This window comes from Eufriesea mexicana, unplaced genomic scaffold (assembly GCF_001483705.2).
Source record: "Eufriesea mexicana isolate 0111107269 unplaced genomic scaffold, ASM148370v2 scaffold492, whole genome shotgun sequence".
Taxonomy (NCBI): domain Eukaryota; kingdom Metazoa; phylum Arthropoda; class Insecta; order Hymenoptera; family Apidae; genus Eufriesea; species Eufriesea mexicana.
The window spans coordinates 103,798-124,575 of NW_016908641.1; the positions used below are offsets into that span (position 1 = coordinate 103,798).

The 20,778-nt window shown below is 24.0% G+C and overlaps 3 protein-coding genes across 7 annotated transcripts; 2 read left to right on the top strand and 1 right to left on the bottom strand.

Moving 5' to 3' along the window:
• Positions 1–217: 217 nt before the first annotated feature.
• Brf (Brf RNA polymerase III subunit) lies at positions 218–17,425 on the top strand. The gene is made up of 15 exons (XM_017897377.1): positions 218–303; positions 662–875; positions 1,022–1,106; positions 1,202–1,338; positions 1,518–1,622; positions 15,042–15,191; positions 15,432–15,525; positions 15,591–15,723; positions 15,798–15,894; positions 16,029–16,184; positions 16,271–16,356; positions 16,452–16,689; positions 16,782–16,956; positions 17,036–17,214; positions 17,292–17,425. The coding sequence occupies exons 2-15, from the start codon at positions 662–664 to the stop codon at positions 17,423–17,425; spliced, it is 1,983 nt and encodes a 660-aa protein (XP_017752866.1). The 5' UTR covers positions 218–303.
• lute (BTB/POZ domain containing protein 3 lute) lies at positions 9,383–14,543 on the bottom strand. 2 transcript variants are annotated; one of them, XM_017897414.1, is made up of 7 exons: positions 14,370–14,543; positions 12,196–12,477; positions 11,936–12,083; positions 11,645–11,861; positions 10,240–10,426; positions 9,996–10,174; positions 9,383–9,847 (listed from the first exon to the last, which is right to left on the bottom strand). In XM_017897414.1, the coding sequence occupies exons 1-7, from the start codon at positions 14,458–14,460 to the stop codon at positions 9,383–9,385; spliced, it is 1,569 nt and encodes a 522-aa protein (XP_017752903.1). In that variant the 5' UTR covers positions 14,461–14,543. The 2 variants fall into 2 exon arrangements, with proteins under 2 accessions (XP_017752903.1, XP_017752904.1); XM_017897415.1 differs by lacking the exon at positions 14,370–14,543 and adding an exon at positions 13,161–13,308.
• A 1,236-nt stretch (positions 17,426–18,661) lies between the features above and the next one.
• On the top strand, positions 18,662–20,456 carry CSN5 (COP9 signalosome subunit 5). 4 transcript variants are annotated; one of them, XM_017897426.1, is made up of 5 exons: positions 18,662–18,733; positions 19,116–19,296; positions 19,419–19,653; positions 19,734–19,928; positions 20,004–20,456. In XM_017897426.1, exons 2-5 carry the CDS (start codon positions 19,145–19,147, stop codon positions 20,454–20,456), a joined length of 1,035 nt encoding a protein of 344 aa, XP_017752915.1. In that variant the 5' UTR covers positions 18,662–18,733; positions 19,116–19,144. The 4 variants fall into 4 exon arrangements, with proteins under 4 accessions (XP_017752915.1, XP_017752916.1, XP_017752917.1 ...); XM_017897427.1 differs by lacking the exon at positions 18,662–18,733 and adding an exon at positions 18,772–18,815; XM_017897428.1 differs by lacking the exon at positions 18,662–18,733 and adding an exon at positions 18,777–18,809.
• The last annotated feature ends 322 nt before the right edge of the window (positions 20,457–20,778 follow it).

A 20,778-nucleotide genomic window follows, 5' to 3' on the forward strand; every position in this document is an offset into this window, starting at 1 on the left:
AATTAATTAAAACTAATTTTCTATTTTTATTCAAGTTATTAAGATAATTATAAATTACACAATATATCATATTAAAAACACAGTTACATGAAAATTGATATAATTTCGAAAGCTACGTTTACATGACGTAATGAAAGAACTATATAGTTATTTAAAGTTAAATATATGATCTCATTTTTTGTACTTACCTAACACTTGTAACACATAAGCAGTAATGTTTCCATTCAGTCTAACCTATTAAATTTGTTTTATCCAATAAAAATTAAATTGATACTGATTTTACGTGTTTTTACATAAAACAAGGTATAATAAAATATTATTCTGTTATCGTGTCATCAGTATGTAATAAATTCATTAAATTTATTATTTGTAGTATATAATAGTTGTAATAATTAAAAATTAAGCATAAAATATTCCAGTAGTCTAAAGATAATTTAGAAGTATAATGTACAAATTATATTTTCTTTTTTGTTTATTATTATTTAATATAATGGAAACAATTTATTATAACTAAATTGTTTTTATAAATACTTTGAATACTTTAAATTAAAAATATGGAACATTTAAAAATTTACATTTTTAATTACTTTGATGTGCACATATTCTAAATTAAACATAAATTATCTTGTTTATGTGGAAATATCTTATTGATATTTAATAGATGTCTGGAAATAAATGTCGGAATTGTGGATCCACGGATATCGAAACAGATCCAGCCAGAGGAGATGCAGTTTGTACAGAATGTGGTGTTGTGTTAGAAGATCAATTAATTGTTAGTGAAACAGCTTTTAAAGAAACACCATCAGGGAATATGATGGTACTCGGTCAATTTGTTGCTAATGATAGCACTGGTGGAGCTACAGGATTTGGAGCAAGTATGTGATATGATAACAAATGCAAGATCAAATATCAGTTATTTTGTATCCATTTTTCGTATTGTTCACTTCTAATAAATATATATTTGTTTTCTTTTTATAAAATGAATATTCAATAAATTAAATTTAATGGTTTTTATTTATAGCATATCATGTCAATGGGAAAGAATCAAGAGGAATAACATTGCAAAATGCAAGAAAAGGAATAACTCATTTGTGTATGCAGTTACAGTATGTAAATTTTTTTTATCACATGGTCAGTATGACATTAATTGTTTATATTATATTTCATAAAATATTTAATCTGTATCTTATTTTATTACTAGACTAAATCAACACTGTATTGATACATCTATGAATTTTTATAAAATGGCATTAAATCGTCAATTAACTCGTGGAAGGAAGCAAGCACATAATCATGCAGCTTGTGTTTATATTACTTGTCGTACAGAAGGCACTGCACGTATCCTTTATATATACTCAAATAAAGAATATCTTTATTATAATTATTTTTATTCATTTATATACATTTTATAAATACAAAGTATTTGGTTTAGTGAAATCTTATTAACATGTAAGTTCTATTTTTTATATATAACATTATTTTAAAAATGAAATATATATACTTAACTAATTACTTAGATATGCTTATTGACATCAGTGATGTTCTTCAGATTTGTGTTCATGAATTGGGCCGTACATATCTAAGATTTACACAAGCTCTTTGCATCAATATACCTTCAGTAGGTGAGCATTTTGTAAATTCGCATGATATAAACTATTCTATTTTTACTTTATGCTTTTATTTAATTTATTTTCCCCTAGTTAAGAACAAATTAGCTAATAAACTAATTTTTAAATATTGTACGTACATAATTATATAATTGTATAAAATATATTACAATAATGCTCAGTTAAATTTAGCTAAAATTTGCTTGGTTAAATTCACATAAATCATTCCCACTCTCCTCCTACCACTCATAATCAGTGTTTCAAGTTCAACAAAACCTTATATGATTGACAAGGAGAGAGAAACAGTAAAACGAAAAGAAAAGACAAATGCGATACAAAAAATGCCGGTATTGATAAAAAGTAAACATGCAGTAAAGAAAATTTCATTGATTTTTTCATAACTAATTTTCATCTTACTTTTCTAAAAATAATACCAATGCATTGCTAGAATCCAAATTAAAATGAGTTCAAACACCACATAAATTGCACTATTTTATTATATTATTATGTATCATTTTACTGTTTACATCAAATTAATTATTATAGTTAAAATTGGCCTGATTTATCGTGTTAGATTATCGTGTTTAGATCTACTTTAACCGGAAAAATCCATTGATACTACCTTTAGGAAGATAACAAAAATTAGGAAAAATAAAATTTTTTATATTACATAATTATTTTTTCTAGTAGCGATATTCTGTTGAAATGCCAGGTCCCGATTGTCGCTGCTCGATGTACCAATTTTATCTTGCTTCCTCTTATTATATCTCTTTTACGTCTTTATCTAGCAATACTCGAATAAATTTCTGAAAAAAAAGTCATTCTGCTCGATTAAATTCAACCGCTGTTTTCGAATTTTCAAAATTTAACCTAGCATTATTGCATATGAAAACTTAAAAATTTTTAATTTTTGATTATTTATAATTTTATTTATTGAGTATAAGAATAAAAATATTCGACTTAAGAATAATTAGATTCAGTTGTTTTATTTTTATTATAAACAACTACTGTTGTATTTGTTCATTTTTGGTAAAATTAAATAAACATTGATGTTTTGGATACATTATTATCATGTTAAATATTGATGAGAATGAAAAAGGTAATAAATAACAACAAAAATTTGTTCATTTAAAATATTTTTAAACATTAAATATAATAATAATAATACAAGATATTAACACAAAAGTTAACTTTCTTATATTACGAATAATTAAGACATTTTAAATACTTTATAATATGTAAAACATTATTAATATATAAAATAATGTAAGATCACTATGCCTATATGAGATTTTTATATTTATTTGAGTTTATTGCTTATGCGAAAATTTCAAATTACATTCTTTATATTTAATACAATGATTTTAATAGTCTTGAAATATGTTCTAAGGAATGTTATTACTAACAACTTTTTTCTCCGAAAAAATTGGCGGTCACTCATAGTTTGTGGGATATTAGCGAAAAAAGTTGTTACTAATTATTGAATTTTGCTTGTACGTGTGCACCTGTAATGGGTGTAACACCACGCCAGTTTGGTTAATGCATAAAAAAAATCTGTACTGAATCTCAATTTGTTAACAAAATTAAGTACTTAATAATTATATATATATATGGAATTGATCACTTTTTTCACGCTTTAAGGCATGAAGTTGATAGAAAAAGCAGCCCAACCCTGTTTTAATTGATCATTTCTTCAAATTTTTCAACAGCTAATGATTTATATGCCATTGCTTCGATGAATAGTTAGTATAAACAATCTACCGAGAGATAGATAGATATTTATGATTCGTTTAATTTGATCCGTCACGAATATTTGCTCGTCTCATGTGATGTACATGTGCAGGTAAAATTCAATGATTAGTGACAACTTCTTTTGCTAATATTCCGGAAACTAAGGGTGACTGACATTTTTTGCAAAGGAAAAAATTGTTTAAAATTACACATACGTAAAAATCACCAAAATCGGTGAAGGATGTAGTAGTTCAATAATTTTACCTAAACAATATTAAAAATTTAAAATGCAAAATTCGAAATTATGTTTTTTATTTATTAATTATGTAATTTAAATTTAAATTAAACATGAACATTTTAGGATTTTTTTTTAAATGATAACATAATTGATAGTTTTTTTTAAATGTCATTCCTAAACTAATTATAAGAATGCTTTCAAATTATATATATATTTTTCTTTTGGCACTAGACAGGTATACTAATAGCAGACAGGTATTATTTTGTACATTTTCTTATTGCTGGTATTGTAATCCATGTACTTTTTTTTTTTTAATAGTTACTATTTTGAAATGTAAATTTTGATGGTAGACAGTATTACTAGCAATAGTTTACGCAAATTAAAAATTTTTTTAAATGTTCGATATATTAAACAGAATTTAATAGTCATAAATAGTGATAGTGAATAATAATTAAACTAATAAGGTGAATGCAAGTCCTTGGGGTTGCCGATTTAGTTGAAAGATTGAAGGTTTTGCAGATTTCATCACGCAATTTAAGAATATATATCATTATAACCGCAACTACTCAATAGTTTCTAAAATATTTATGATAAAAGTTTTATTATATCTTTAACTATAGAATTATTTCCAATAATTTTTAAGTAGAGTTGTGGCCTACCGGCGACTTGTGAAACTCCAATGGAATCATTAGATGTAGGAAATACAAAATCTATCGCCCATATAAGAATTAATTATTAAATTAAACATTGTATAAGAACGTTGCCTATAATTTCAACTTTGCTGTGCATCTATAAATGTTCATGAATTAATAACAAAAACTTGGAAATTTATTAATTTTCTACTGCCGAATTGATTTATTAAGATTTAAAATTTTTTTAAGATTAAAAATTTTTACCGTCTGCGATTAGCGCCATCTATGACTTAGGCTCAAAAATCAAGAAAGTAATAGGAATGCAGAATAGGCAAGGAGGTCGTCGAAGAGCTGATCACGTGACAGACAAGGACAGTGGGGGGGATAGAAAAGGATAGAAGGGCTCCGACAGAGAAAAATTAATAAATTACTCAATTTCCGTAATTAATTTATGAGCTTTTATAATTTCATTGCAAAGCTGGAACTTCAGGCTACATTCTTATATAATTTTCGTAAAGAATTTAACTCTAATTGTTAGTTATTAATTTTTGTTTGATGGCGTCTATGATTTCGTAACTGCGATCATCACGATCTTTCATGAAAATATTTAATACTAAACGAAACTAGAAGCAAAATGTGATCAAAAGTTATATGAGAAGATTCGCAGAAACACTGTTTTTCTAATGAGTGCATAAAGTTTCATAAATTAATTGCGTAAAGAATAGTAATTAATGAAAAACCAATGGCGTCTTTGTACTGGAACTAACGGAGCACAAGCTTCCAGATAAAAATTAGAGGTGGCGCTGACTGTTCCATTTTAAATTTTTATTAGAAAATTAATTAATTAATTAATTCCTACGATTAATTTATGAACTTTTATAATTGTATCGTAAAGGTAGATGCTTTAAGAACTTTCCAATATATTTTTCGATATAAATTTGTCCCTAATTAATTAATTATTAATTATTATTCTACGCAGTGTTTGAATTGTTGTCAAAGACGCCATTGGTTTAAAAAACACTTTAATATATATATATTAACATAAGAAAACGTAAAAAATAAATTTTTTTATTACGAAATTTTATTTACAATGTTTTCATAGACGAAAAATAAATACAAAATAAAAAATAGATTGAAAAAACTACGTGACTATAAACAACAGGAATCGAACCCCGGACCTCTAACCATTGGAGTTTCACAAGTCGCCGGTAGGCCACAACTCTACTTAAAAATTATTGGAAATAAATCTATAGTTAAAGATATAATGAAACTTTTATCATAAATATTTTAGAAACTATTGAGTAGTTGCGGTTATAATGATATATATTCTTGAATTGCGTGATGAAATCTGCCAAACCTTCAATTTTTCAACTAAATCGGCGACCCCAAGGACTTGCATTCTCCTTGTAAGTTGTAACTAAGAATTAATCAACAATTTTTTTCATTTCATTATTTAATATTTAATGTCTTGAATTACAAACTATAAATAATACTGAATATCGACAACGTCAATGATGCTATTGCTATATTAACCAGGACTATTGATAGATACTATAATTTATGACTATATATTGCTCGAACTAACTATATACATTACTTTAAATTATACTAAATTCTTTTTCTATTTTTTTACATGCATCATAATAAACTAAAAAATTATATAAATATGACTTAAGTATCATAGAATATTTATTATGGTTTTTATATTGTATACAAAATTGCTATCTTGTTTTAAGGATCTACATCGTTTCTTTCAACAATTTAGTAAAAATCTGTTACATATAGTAGAGAATTAACAAAGTTAAGTACAACAATAAAATATATCTCTTTTTTTATTGATACAATATAAAAAATAAAATACTAATATTATAATAAAAAATTAATATAGTTTGCATAGGCAGTTTCAATTATAAAGGTTATTATAAAATTTTCATGATGCTTTTCGATAAGTGTTGTATGTTTTAAAATACATAATATATATTATTAAAAACAATATATTCTTCTTCACTAGGTGGTAATATGCTTTGTTCATTTAAAATTTTAAATTACTATTATTGAAAATAAAATTATAGTTTATTAGTAGTTCATAATTAAGAATCAATTAATTGTGATTATAGTTTCCAAAATTAATTAAACTTTGTTTATTCTTTTATTTTATGATATAAAGAATCCTGCAAGTTGGCATGAAAGATATTAATAAAGTACGTATGTGAAGAAAAGAAAATAGATGTTTTATATGCAAATAAAAAAAAATAATTAATAAAGATAGTATAAATTCTTAAAACAAAAATAAAAATCTAAAGTAAAAGAAGTAACATAATGAGAAAGTATAATAAAAATAAATAACACTAAAAGAATAAAGCTAACTTTAAAATATTAATATTACATTATAGAATGATAACAATTGAAGTAAAGACATGTAGGAGAAAACCGATAAAATCCTAAACAGTATACAAAATAGTGACAAAAAACAGTAAGAAAGATTTTTAACCTAAAGAATAATATAAGTGTAAGTACTTAAGATATGGAAATGTATTAAAATATGATATAGCTATTGTACAAAGTAGTACAAAAAATGATGTGTATGAATGGAAAAATTAGAAATATAAAAAAAAAAACTGACAGAGGTAAGAGAACAGAATAGTGAACTAATTGAGGCTATGAAAGAGATTTTAATACTAAGAGAAACAATGGATAAAAAGGACAGAAAATAGACTAATAAAAGATTAAATCTAGAAAAGAAGAATCATATTACCATCAAAGCTTGAACATCAATAACAAAGTTGAAAATATAAAAAATTTCTTACAGAAAAGATAAAAATGACAAATAAATAACAAGTAAAGCAAGCAGAGATAAAATAAACATGAGAGTCTATATTACATGCAAAAAAAAAATTAATAAAAATAAAAATAATTCTTACTCATAAATAATCTTAAGAATTATGTTCATTGAAAGATATTAAGATCATTAAAATATTTGATAATGTAATTTAAAGAGTAGACATGTATACCGATAAAAATGGAAGTTTCAAAACCAAATTCATTTTCTTAAATGAAACTGCATACATATTTTTTCATAATACAATAGTATTTGTTGAAGCAAATTCAATAACCTACCATATTAGATCATTTAATTAAAACAAAATAATTATTATTCTTAAGAAATCACATAAATCTGCATTTATCTTATTTTTTAAAAATTAAAATGATAATAATGTATAATGTAGACATATAGGATGTAGAATGTATGTACAAAGATGTACACTAAGGTATATGTTGGAAACACACTTTGGAAATAAGTAAAACTCAAAACTGAAAATTATGAAGAGAGCATTGAAACACTAAATGGGACCAATAAGTATGGACAAATAAAGGTAGTGAAGACTCTATACAGAAAGTCACTAGATGGAAGAAGAAACTGAGTTACTCAATTAAGAAAAGAAATACAATAACATCAATAGAAAACTTTAAATCATACAAATCATCAGAATTTACGAAGGAGGTATATGAAGAAGATAGAAGAATTATATTAAACTTATATAATGTATAAAGAAATTAATGAAGGAATTGAATTTGAAATAGCCAATTATTGCAACTTAAACATTCTATTGGGAATTAGAAGATTCATCATCCAATTAAGGCTAATCAGTAAATTAGATTGAGTAACGATAATTGAAAAAGGTTTAAATAGGAAATGCTCAATGTACAAATCATAAAAATACAGTCTAGCTAAGGAAAGGAAATTTAAAAGAAATATTAATAAGAAGTGAAAGGGATCAATATGGGAAGTAGCTAATTTTATTAAAAGAAACATAAAAGTAAGAGCATGGGAAATTAGGCGATAGCTCAACCACTCTATAATATGATGAATTCTATTTTATGTCAAATGCTTAGCATATTGTACTTTAAGAATTTATGATTACAATTTAAGTACTATTAAAGATAACATGATATATAGATATAATATCAAATAGAAATAAAGGCACTATAATATATACATAAAATAAATATTAATACAACATATGAAATTAATAGAGACAAAAAATATAATATAATATGAACTATGGATAACTAATATAATGAAATCTATAGTTCAACCTATATATTATTACATACTAGAATAAGTCAAAACAAATGTGCAATGTTTTGTACCAAAGATTGTACTAGGCAATGGGCTTCATTATGATATTAATACTATTACTAATAATAATAAAATAATAATAATTATTATTATAGTAATAGTAATAATAAAAATAATAATCGTATTTAATAATAATTAAAAGCAGTAAATTCTTTTAAATAGCACTTATTTACTTTCTCAATTATTTTGTATCAATTTAAAGATTATTTTTACATGTTTTTTCTTTATGTTCTCTAACAAGTATTTTATATAATTTGCTCATTGCATATTTACAAATAATGTCTCAAATATTTAATTTATATAAAAAACAATTTGTTTTTAAAAGAAATAAAATAAAATAAAAACATTTGAGTACATTAAAGATAATAGATACACCCATTTAAAAAAAGGTATCAATTTAAAGTTCAATTTCAATTTAAATATAATAAAAGTTATTTCTTTAATTGCTAGTTAAAATATGTATAATAATATTTAATTATCAATGTTAATATAAAAAGAAATATTTTGTGCATCTATTTGAGTTTGAGTATTTTTATTTTATGAAAATAAATATTTAAAAACTGATTTATATTTACATTCAAATTAATATGCTATTATTAATATTATGAATTAATAATATTATTAATTAATTAATTGAATTCAATGTAATACAAAATATAATATAAACCTTTGGGTTGAAGTAAAAGAAACTGCTTTCTTTTTTATATTTAGTCAACAAAATAGTATTGTGTATTTTTCATTTTAAATATAAAAGATTAAATTGATAAGAAATAATAAAATAAAATTATAATTAAAAAAAAAGAAAGAAATAAGTAAAAGTAATAATATTATTTGTCTATGAATTATTCATTACGATTTTACATAAAATTTAAAATATGAATATCTGATATTCAAGAGTGCATCTATTATACAACATTTGTCATCAATTTAAAAATAGTACATAAAACAACAGTTATACAAAATTTTGAACAATGTCAAGGTACATATTTTTAGAAATTATTAATTAAACCATTATTTCTGTGATAAATTTCCATCAATCATCTACTGGAGGTCCATAAAAAATTAATTCAGGTATTTGTCCTCCTTGTACACCAGTACCATTTGTACTTTCTGAACTGCATTGAAATTGAAAGTTTACATTACCAACTGTTATCTCTGACATACCTTCTTGACCAAAATAACTTAATTCTCCTCCAACTAATATTACACTAGCTGTATAAAAACATTCTGGTTCGATTTGAATTGGGTTTTCAAAATATACATGAAATGTACTACTTGAACCATCCGAGAAAAATTTCGTACGATTTTCAGACAGAACGCATCCTAATCTTTTCAGTTCGATTCTAACATTGTAATCTGCAGCACCAGATGAACTTCCATAGAGTCCAAAACCAACAACAAAAATTCTTTTGTCAACGCTAAATTGTATTGAATCACATCTGCCTCTGTAACGCCATTGATTTGATCTATATGCACATGACTGAAACCTATGACACACCTGCAAATAAAATATTGGGAATTTTAATTCTGTTATTTTATACACGCGCGCGCGTGTATATATATCTTCTTTTTTTACTATATAAAAATTATTATGAAGAATTAATTATATTGAATCAAAATAAATGATTTTGTTTTATAATACTTACTTGCGTTTTTAAACCTTGTCGAGGTTTGATAGGAAAACAAAGTTGAGGTTTATTACTAGCAGTAAAATGCAAAAAGACATCAATTGTTTCTTGTTGTGTTAAGATTCCAGTCTGAGCAGCACTATTGGCAAATTCTTCCAAATTCATAGCAGGAAGTCTAATTAAATATAAAGCAGATCCTAAAATTGAAAAAGAGCACTAGTAATACTAATTTTCAATTTGAAGTTCTGATCCAGATATTTACCCAATAAACGTCTTTGATTTGCTGATGTTGGTTCAAGCTCTTGTCGAATACATTCTGCAGTAGCCCATCTTAATGCAGCATCCCATATATGTATTTCTTTGCAGTTTAATGTTTCTCGAGAAAGTACAGATTCAAGAGTATGAATATCAATATCCACAAAACCATCTGATCTTAGTGCCATTTCTGCCTATATTATGTTAAATTAATATTTAAGTAAGAACTTAATTATTTACATATTAATAATTTATTTCCTTAATTTTATATTTGTTATATATTAATCTTATATTAAATATGGTAAAATCTATTTTTTGCTAAATTCAGTATTTAAAAAATTTTAAACTCCTAAAAAAATATTAAGAATGTTTAAGAACATAATTAACATATGTAAAATATAAGAAAACGAAATATATTAAAAATAAATATTGATTAAAATATAATCTTATTAATATTAATATTCATCATACTTTTTATAAAAATATTTCTATCACATATTACAGGATATAGTATAAAAGTAGAAACAAATTCTTAAAAATGAGTTATAAGTTCTGTATTAAAATACTATTTTTATTGTGAGGAAACTAATTTTATAATTTTTAAAAAAGTATTTAATTTAATGATAATATAATTTATTACAATCCAATTTTTTATGAATACTAATATATGATAGTTGTATATGTATGTAAAAAATTAATTAAATGTAATACAGCATATATAATGTTACAAAAAGATTCATGTTCGATTATTTTATTTTTATATTTTATAAAATTGCTTACTAGTCTTTCTTAATTTTAACTTTAATAATTGATGAAAATTTAGAATAAAATTAAACTAATTTTAATCAAAAACGAATTTTTAAAATTAAAAGATATATTTGTACATTCTTTTATCAATCAGTCTTTTAAATGTTTGATTAATTTAATTAAAAAAGGGATAAGCAATTCTATCTTGAACCTTTTAATATACAGATAAATGGAATAAATGCTTTATTAATTTTTTAAGTAATTATAGGACTAATATTAGATGTTATTCCAGAAAAATCATTCCTACTATGTTCATATTCCTCTATAGAATTATCTTCATAAGTTACATTTTGTGTTAATTCAATTCCTAACTTATTATCTACAAAATAAGGTTCACTTCGAGTTCGAAATAGAGAAAACAATAATCTTTTGTTGTTAAATTTAGAACAACAATTGTTCTCAGATAAACTAAAGCAATGTGATACTACTGAGAATCTATTTTTTACATTTGCATAATTGATTTTTTTAGTTCGTTGAATAAACTGATGTTCATAATCAGGTAGTTTATTGTTCAAACAATTTGAAGAATTTGATTTACTTTTTAATATTACATTTAAATTATCATTAAAAGTAAGAGATTTGAGCATTTCTTTATTTAAACTTACTTGAGCATCTATAACTTCCCAACAACGTTGCATAAGGTCTGGTTCTTCAAACAAACGAGATTGACTTAAAAGTAAACATGCATTTTTTGCTGTTAAACTTGTTTCTAAATAATTAACACATGCTCTTGCTAAATGGGGAACTATATATTTTTTAGCAACATAAAGCGTTGCTAATACTGTATCAGCTTCTAATTGTACTTCATCACAATACATATACCTGAGAAAAAAAGCATAACAAAATAAGTAGTGAATAATTTAAGCTAATGTTTTCACAGAAATTAAAATATTTACCTTAACAGAGCAAGAAAAGCAGCAGGTTCTACATCTGGTACTTCTATATCTCTTTTATTTTCTGCTAGTCCACCATAAAACATAGCATAAAATACAGAGCTACTAGTAGCTAAAACATATTTGTGTGCTGGTATAGTTTGAGTATGACCTACATAAAATAATAATATATATTGTTATTTAACATATTTTATATATTAAATTACTTTTACTATTTTTTAAAATACTCGGATAAGTGTGCCAATGGCTTTATAATTAATTACCTGGACTGCCAACAATAAATATAATGTCAGCCATTAAATGATTGTTAAACATGGCAGCATTTCGTTCACGAACAGTAGGTTTTGTTGCTTGCCAATTAGGATCTTGTGTACAGTCTTCAGGTGATGACAAATTCAATTGTGCTAAAGGAGATGATAAGGAAGACAAAGGTGATGCAGGTGCACTAAGTGGTTGGTTTATTGTTCCTTCACGTTGTAACACAATGGAAGAAGATAATGGGCTTACAGTAGGTGGTGAATCTGATACAGGAATCGGTGATTCCGCTAAAACACATAATACAAAAATTTTTAACTTTAAATTCATTTTGATTAAGTATTGTCATTTTTATGATAAAATGACATAACTAGGTATAATAAGTTGTTTATATTAAATCGTCATTTTATTGTATTATAATAATTTAATATAAAACATTACAAAAAAACTAAATAAAAATTAGATGTTTCTTTAATATAATTGTTTTATTTGCAATATGCACTATTATTATATCAAAATTAAACTGAAAAATAAATAATTAAGGATCACTTATTTTACAAAAGTTAATGAAAACAAATATTAAGTCCATGTAATATGTCAAACTGACAATAACAAAGTTATAAAAACTAACATTATTTTAACATTAGTTCTTATTAAGTAATTAGTACTATAATTAAAATATCTTTTCATATAATTATGCTAATTGTAATAATTTGAAATACTGAATTTTGTTATTATCTGTTCTACAATTTCGTTAACAAAAATTATTTTTTTTCAATATTATTAGAGGTTATGCAAGATAATAAATAACATGTAATAAGGTTTACGTTTTCTATTATAAATTATTTTTGTTACAATGAAATTCTGTTTTCGTATATCCTTCATCTTTATTTACCATCGCTTTAAAGTGTTGTATAATTTATCAGAAATGGTTTAATTAAAACGAACGCAAAGTAAATCATGAAAATTTTACCGTTAGTATACATTATGCCACAGTTTCAAGAATAATTTTGAAGAGAATCTTTTATTTCTATTCTAGCATAGTAAATATTTGCTACTATTGTAGCATTAAAAACCCCCTCTCATTTTCAAATATTACGAACACAAATGTACACTTATTGCATATAACCATATCTATATATATATATAGTATAGTATATATATATATATATATACACATACACACACACACACACACACACGCATATAACATTTGTTCATTTAAACAAAATTAATTTGTGAAGAGACTTCGAATGATATTAAGTTCGGTTTCTTCCGCTTTCATTCGTGCTATTTCGTAGGAGTTTTGTATGCACGTGATACGTATGTCAAATAAATGTATATACATTTATATTTATTTTAACTCTTCATAAAATTAATATATATTTTAATCTTTACATTAAATGGATTAGATATTACAAAATTTTATGTATTATAAAATTATTAGCATATAGTAATATAATAAAAATTATTCGAAACAATAATTGGAATGAAGTCAAAATTTTTAAAAATATATATATATAAATATAACTACATATTGATTTAAAATGAAATGTAAATTAATAAGAGTTGTATAGCACGATTATGAGTTTATTTCTCTTAATCTACACATTTTTTAAATATTAATTTTATAATTTTTAATATCATATAAATAATATAAAAAAATTATAAATTGTAGCTTTGACATATATTTCTTCTAGAGTACATATATATATTCTATTTTGATAAAAATTTAATATATTAACATTATTTCGTACAAAATCATAAGGTTTAAATAAAAGTTCGTAAAACAATTTAATGTTATAATGTTATATATTTGAAATTTGTATTACACTCAATTTCGTGTTATATATTAATTTATAAAATTTTATATTTATTACTTTGTGCGTCATTTGTAATTCCTAGATAATTAAATTTATTTACAGTGAATACAGTTCTAAAAGTATTTCAAATATGAAATAAAAAGTTTGAAATAAATAGTTAAATTAACATTCAATATCATTGTACGTATTGAAGTAAAAGTAAACATCATAAAAAATTAATTTTATTCGATCTTCGTTAGACAAAACGAAAATAAATAATATTTTTCATTTATTCTTATTTTTACAATTCATTTCAGTAAATGTGTGGATAGTATTTAATGTGTATATTATGTTTATTTATATCTGTAATAGTCTCTCACCGTTTAACCATGGATTAGTCTGTTTGACTGTAACGTTGTCTTGGAAGCGTTTCATTGACGACATTTTCCAGTAAAAATTCGATAGCGCCATTGTCACTATTTAAACTTAATACCTATTTTTTCTTAAATTGCAACAAGGAACGATTTTGGATTTCAGTTACATGGGCGCCATGTCAGACGGGCGCTGGTTAGATAGTTCCGCACGTCGGTCGATAGGCAACTTAGGGCACGCGCGTCTATATATCGGGTGTTCCTCAAAACCGCAACTTGAATGTACGCAATGTATATATTTCAGGAGGCAATGCTCACTTGCAAACAATGATGTAGAATATAAATTTAATATATGAACTTTTAATAATATAAATCTTAGATAATAAATTCAGAAATATTATAATTATCTTATTTTCTATTTCCAATCATCTTATCTAATATATATTTAAATAAGAGTTATATACAAAAAGATTATTTTTGTACTCATATATAATTTAAACAAGAATGTGTTATATGTTATAAGAAAATTGGTCGATAACTACTAAATAACTTCATTTTCGTTACGATTTCAAAAAGATACCTATAAGTGTTATGTAATAATTAAATTTTAAAATAAATAGTATATGAAATATATAGTGAATTTTGAGCTCTGCTTATTGTTGATATTAACTTTTTTTATAGATCCATGTTTATATATTATGAGGTTTGCAAATAAATTGGAATTTGGAGAAAAAACTCATGAGATATCAATGACAGCGCTACGAGTAGTTCAAAGAATGAAAAGAGATAGCATTCACAGTGGACGAAGGCCATCAGGATTATGTGGCGCTGGTATTGAAAAGTTTAACTTTTTCGTAATTTAAATTTTATTTAATTTTAATATATAACCTTACGTTTTAATTAATGCATGTAAAAATTTTTTATATAATCTTTACATTAATATATATTATAAATATTTTAAAATATCTAAAAGACAAAATTGTCTCAAATAAGTTTAAAAAGGATCGCAAAATTTAGGAAAGTAAATAATAAAAGATATTAAATTAAATAAATGACTTTTCTTTAAATTAGCTCTTCTGATGGCTGCAAGATTGCACGAATTCAGTAGATCACCCGCGGATATTATAAAAATTGTAAAAGTACATGAATCGACACTACGTAAGAGGTAAGGGATATACAAATAAAGTATTTTTTGAATAAACCTGAAATTAATAATGCTAAAACTTATAGACTTATAGAATTTGGTGATACACCTTCGAGCGCATTGACACTTGAAGAATTCATGACGGTCGATTTAGAAGAAGAACAAGATCCACCAGCTTTTAAAGCAGCACGGAAAAAAGATAGAGAACGATTACAAAAAGTATACAATTTTTGTATATTCCTATATAATATTATAATGTGAATATAATTATTTTTAAATGTATATTTTTTTAGCTGGAAAATATAGATACAGAAATAAATGAATTACAAGCTGAAATTGATAAACAATTAGAAGAGCACAGACTAGGAAAAACAAGAAAACGAAAAGATGGTAATTGTAATAATCATTTAAAAATCAGGAACAATTTGTTAAGTACCTTTTTAAATAAAACTCAAATGCCTTTATTAATTCAATTATTTTATTTCTTCTAGTATAGAAAAATATTGTAAACTATTAATTTTCAGCTGCTTTTATAGAAAGAGAAGATACTGATAGATTTGTAAGGGAAAGTAATTTAGATGTAATTAAAAATTATGTTGAAAATGATATAGATGATCCTGATAGTGATATTCAAAATTCTGAACCCAATAATACAAATAATCGATTAATTACTGGGCTAGGTAAGTATTAGAATAGGTTTTTAAATAAATTTTCATTATATTATATATCATATTACAAAACATATAATACGCGTATTTATTTAAAGGTCCAAATATTGCTTCCATGGGACTAGTATCAATAAATGATCGTGAAAATGAAACGAAAGAATTAGTAAATACAAATTTTGAAAATGTATATAAAAAATACTTTTCGTAAATAATAGCCAATAATACAAATATAATTTCAATACAATAACTAATGTTATTTATTAACATTTTCTATTTTAGAATTCTGGAGAAATCGATATCGCTGACTTAGACGATGAAGAAATAGATAGTTATATTATGTCAGAAAAAGAAGCACAGTCTAAACATAATTTATGGAAAAAGGTGAATGCTGAATATTTAATTCAACAAAAAGAAAAGGAAGAAAAACGACAGAAAGAAAAAGAGGAGGGCAAGCCTGAGAAGAAACGACGGCGAACTACTAAACGTAATAAAAATCAAGTACCTGCAAATACAGCAGGTAATTATATTAATTGTAAATTCTAGACTAATAATATTTTAATTTTTTATCAGTTCAGTCAAAATTTTGTATATTTTTACTAATCTTTTTAGGAGAAGCAATTGAAAAAATGTTGCAAGAAAAAAAGATATCATCAAAAATTAATTACGAAGTACTGAAAAGTTTAAATATTAGTTTAAATACTACCACTAAAGAACAGCAAAAAGTTGAAGAACCAGTGCAATCATCAAACACAGAATTAAATAGAATGACAAGTTCTAGTAAAATGTCAGTATAGTATTTTTAAATATCACTTTTATTCTTAAAAAAAAGGTATTATATGTGTATTGATTATTTATGCTTTTAGATCTAATGTTTCTGGTTCATTGAAAATTCAAGACAAGCCAATTAGTCAAATAGTAAAAAAATCTCATTTAGTTAAACCACAGATTCAACAAACAAAAAAGGAAGAGGTACAGACACTTATTGAATTACCAATTAATATGACAGAATCCACACTTCCAAGAGAGAATGCTTGTGATTTGAGTGAGTTATTAATTTTAATTTATTTAAAATTTGATTTTATTTGATTAAGCTATCTAATATTTGTTTTTATAAAATAGATGAAACTGATGACTATGTTGATGAGGATGTTGAAGCTGATCCTACAGAAATGACTGTTGGAGAAATGCTTGGACATTGTGGATCAGAAGATGAAAATGACTTTGGATATGGTTATGATGAAGAAGACTATTAATTATTAAAAATATTTCTGTTATTATTTATTTATGGTTTTAGGATTTAGTAAAAAGACTGCATTACTACAATGTACAAATAAAGCATTTACTACTATAATCCATAATTTTATTCTTTGACTTTCTTACTAAATCTTAAAAATATAATAATGAAATAATAATAATTATAATAAAATTTGTTTAATAAAATTATAAATTTTTATTAGTTTAACCCGTAATAAAATTCCATTATAAAACAATTATAAGTAAATATATTAATTATATCCACAAATTTAGTTTTACGTAATTTACATAAATCGATAACCGATAACTCTCGTTATCACTCTAAATTTCATTTCTAATCATAAGAAATCAATTTTGTAATATTTTAATTTACTTTAATTGTTTGTCAGTATGTAATATCTGTTACCATTGTTATAAAAAAAAATTTTTATATATTAAATGGAAGTATGTTAAAAGATGAATAAATTCGTTCTATTTTCCGTACTAAAGAAATTTGAATAATCTTCTCAACGTATAATAGTAAGAACAGGTTTCTTGGTGTATTATGCGCGATATTTAAAAGCGATATATTAGCGAAATTATCTACGCCACATCTATTTACAAAACAAAATTTACCTTTTTAATATTTTTTCACCATTATATAATATTTTGAAGTTGATTGAAGTATCGAATTTCTTAGTATAACTATTTTTCATAAAACCTTTCTTTTTGCATGCAAATATTATTGTCTACAATTAAAATATGTTAACTAAATTGCTCCTTGTAAATCAAAAAAATAAAAAATCTCACTATAGATATATGATTACCAATAATTACTATTACTATTCTGCTATAAGGAATCATTTCTCCCTTTTATAATAATCTGTAATTTATTAATTTTTATACTTCTTATAATTTTGTGTTCTTAACAATCTATTATAACAAAAAATATAATAATCTATATATTTTTCTCAAGTCAAGATCATAGTGTAATATTCTGATACATTTTTTCATTTAGTATTTCATATAGTATTTCGGTTTGTCAAATAAAGAAATCTCATGATACGAAAAATTAGATTTATATTATATTTTAAACTCATTTATAATAAATGTACGATTAATTACTTGTAGCATTTCATATAAATTACAATATTAATTGTTGCAATAACCTAAATATATCTAATTAAGTATGCAAAGAAATAATTTTCAAAATTTGTGATAGATGGCGGTAATAATGCAATGTATCGAAAACTATAGTGACAGTCCAGCATTATATTATAGGCATTGCTTAATTGGATGTAACTATAATTCAAAGTGTTATGATAGAGGTATTATTGTAGATCATTTTTAATTCTTATATTAGACGGTGTAGTAAAGCTTATAAATGTAGTTCATAAAATATATGTGTGTGTGTGTACATATATATATATTTATATTATATATTCATAGATTAACTTCTCAAGTATAAATTATGCAAAAAATGAATTTCATGTAGCAATTTGACATTTGATTACTGTTTTAAATTCTTATTTATAAAATATTAAGTATTTAATAAAACTAGTACAGTGATTTTATCAATGTATTAATAATTGCTATGGTTATAATTTAAAAATGTTTTATTCATATCAAATAATAAAATATGTATATCTGAGTAAAATATCAATATAATACATGTAATAAATTTAAGTTACAATTTTTTGTCTGTTTTAGAACCATAAGATTTTGAATAGAGATTAAACATGGCAAGTACTTCTTCTGATCAAAGCACTATTGCTAAGAAGACATGGGAAATATCAAATAATATTGAAACAATTAGCACTGTTGATGAAATTTATAGGTATGATCGTAAAGAACAACAAGATATATTAGCTGCAAAACCATGGGAAAAGGAGTATGTCATTCCTGTTTATAGTATGATATTATTAAATTAAAATACTTTATTGTAATATATATTTTAATATTAAAATATATTTTTATTATTTTTTCTATTAAATATTTTTAATTATGTTTTAGCCATCATTTTTTTAAAGATATAAAAATTTCTGCATTAGCTTTATTGAAAATGGTTATGCATGCTCGTTCTGGAGGAACTTTAGAAGTAATGGGTCTTTTGCTTGGAAAAGTTGCAGCAAATACAATGATTGTTATGGATTCTTTTGCACTACCTGTTGAAGGCACAGAAACAAGAGTTAATGCACAAGCGCAGGCTTATGAGTATATGACAGCATATATAGAAGCAGCTAAACAAGTACTTTGTACTTATTATATATATATATATAACATTTAACAATTATATATAATAAAATATTTATTGTTTTATTTGTTAAGGTTGGAAGGCAGGAAAATGCTATTGGTTGGTATCACAGCCACCCTGGCTATGGATGTTGGTTATCAGGTATTGATGTATCTACTCAAATGCTCAATCAGAATTTTCAAGAACCATTTGTTGCTATTGTGATTGACCCTGTAAGAACAATATCTGCTGGTAAAGTGTGTTTGGGTGCATTTAGAACTTATCCAAAGGTAACACATATTTGTTAAAATTTATAATATGTCCAAAAGTAACAACAAATAATAAATATTTATGTGATATAAAAGGGATATAAACCAGCAAATGAAGAACCATCTGAATATCAAACAATACCATTGAATAAAATAGAAGATTTTGGTGTTCATTGCAAACAGTACTATTCTTTAGAAGTTTCTTATTTTAAATCATCATTAGATAGAAGATTACTAGATTCTTTATGGAATAAATATTGGGTGAATACTTTAAGCTCTTCCAGTCTTCTAACAAATGCAGATTACACCACTGGACAAATATTTGATTTATCAGATAAACTTGAACAATCAGAGCTTGCAGTTGGAAGAGGATTTATTCTAGGAGGAACAGACCCTCATGATCGTAGTACTGTAGAAAAATTAATAAAAGCAACAAGAGATAGTTGTAAAACAACTATTGAAATCATTCATGGATTAATGGCACAAATAATCAAAGACAGATTATTTAATCAAGTTGGATGCAATACTATTGAGTCTCAGCAACAATAAACTATATGTATGAAATATAATAACGATAATAAAGACAATGATTATAATAAAATGTAATTAATATAAGAAATATTTTTAATTAAATTTTAATATAAAAATTAATTTTTTTTTATATATAAAATATTAATAAAAATTATAAAATTTTTAAACATACAATATAAAAATCAATGAAATAAGCAGTAATACAATATTCTCAAAAAGTAGTGGAATAAAAATACATTTTATTTTCACACCTTGAGTCTCTAGAAAGTATATATACAGCATCTTTATCATTATTCAATATCCTCACAGTTGATTTAAATATATATATATATATATTTAT

Bases quoted from the DNA above. Each gene is read 5' to 3' on its own strand.
- Brf (XM_017897377.1), top strand. From the start codon at position 662: ATGTCTGGAAATAAATGTCGGAATTGTGGATCCACGGATATCGAAACA. The intron at 1,339-1,517 runs GTATCCTTTATA...CTAATTACTTAG, and splicing joins TCGTACAGAAGGCACTGCAC to ATATGCTTATTGACATCAGT. The intron at 16,690-16,781 runs GTAATTATATTA...TAATCTTTTTAG, and splicing joins AGTACCTGCAAATACAGCAG to GAGAAGCAATTGAAAAAATG.
- lute (XM_017897414.1), bottom strand. From the start codon at position 14,460: ATGGCGCTATCGAATTTTTACTGGAAAATGTCGTCAATGAAACGCTTC. The intron at 11,862-11,935 runs GTAAATATTTTA...TTTTTTTCTCAG, and splicing joins GCTTTTCTTGCTCTGTTAAG to GTATATGTATTGTGATGAAG. The intron at 9,848-9,995 runs GTAAGTATTATA...TTTTATTTGCAG, and splicing joins GACAAGGTTTAAAAACGCAA to GTGTGTCATAGGTTTCAGTC.
- CSN5 (XM_017897426.1), top strand. From the start codon at position 19,145: ATGGCAAGTACTTCTTCTGATCAAAGCACTATTGCTAAGAAGACATGG. The intron at 19,297-19,418 runs GTATGTCATTCC...ATTATGTTTTAG, and splicing joins GCAAAACCATGGGAAAAGGA to CCATCATTTTTTTAAAGATA. The intron at 19,929-20,003 runs GTAACACATATT...GTGATATAAAAG, and splicing joins CATTTAGAACTTATCCAAAG to GGATATAAACCAGCAAATGA.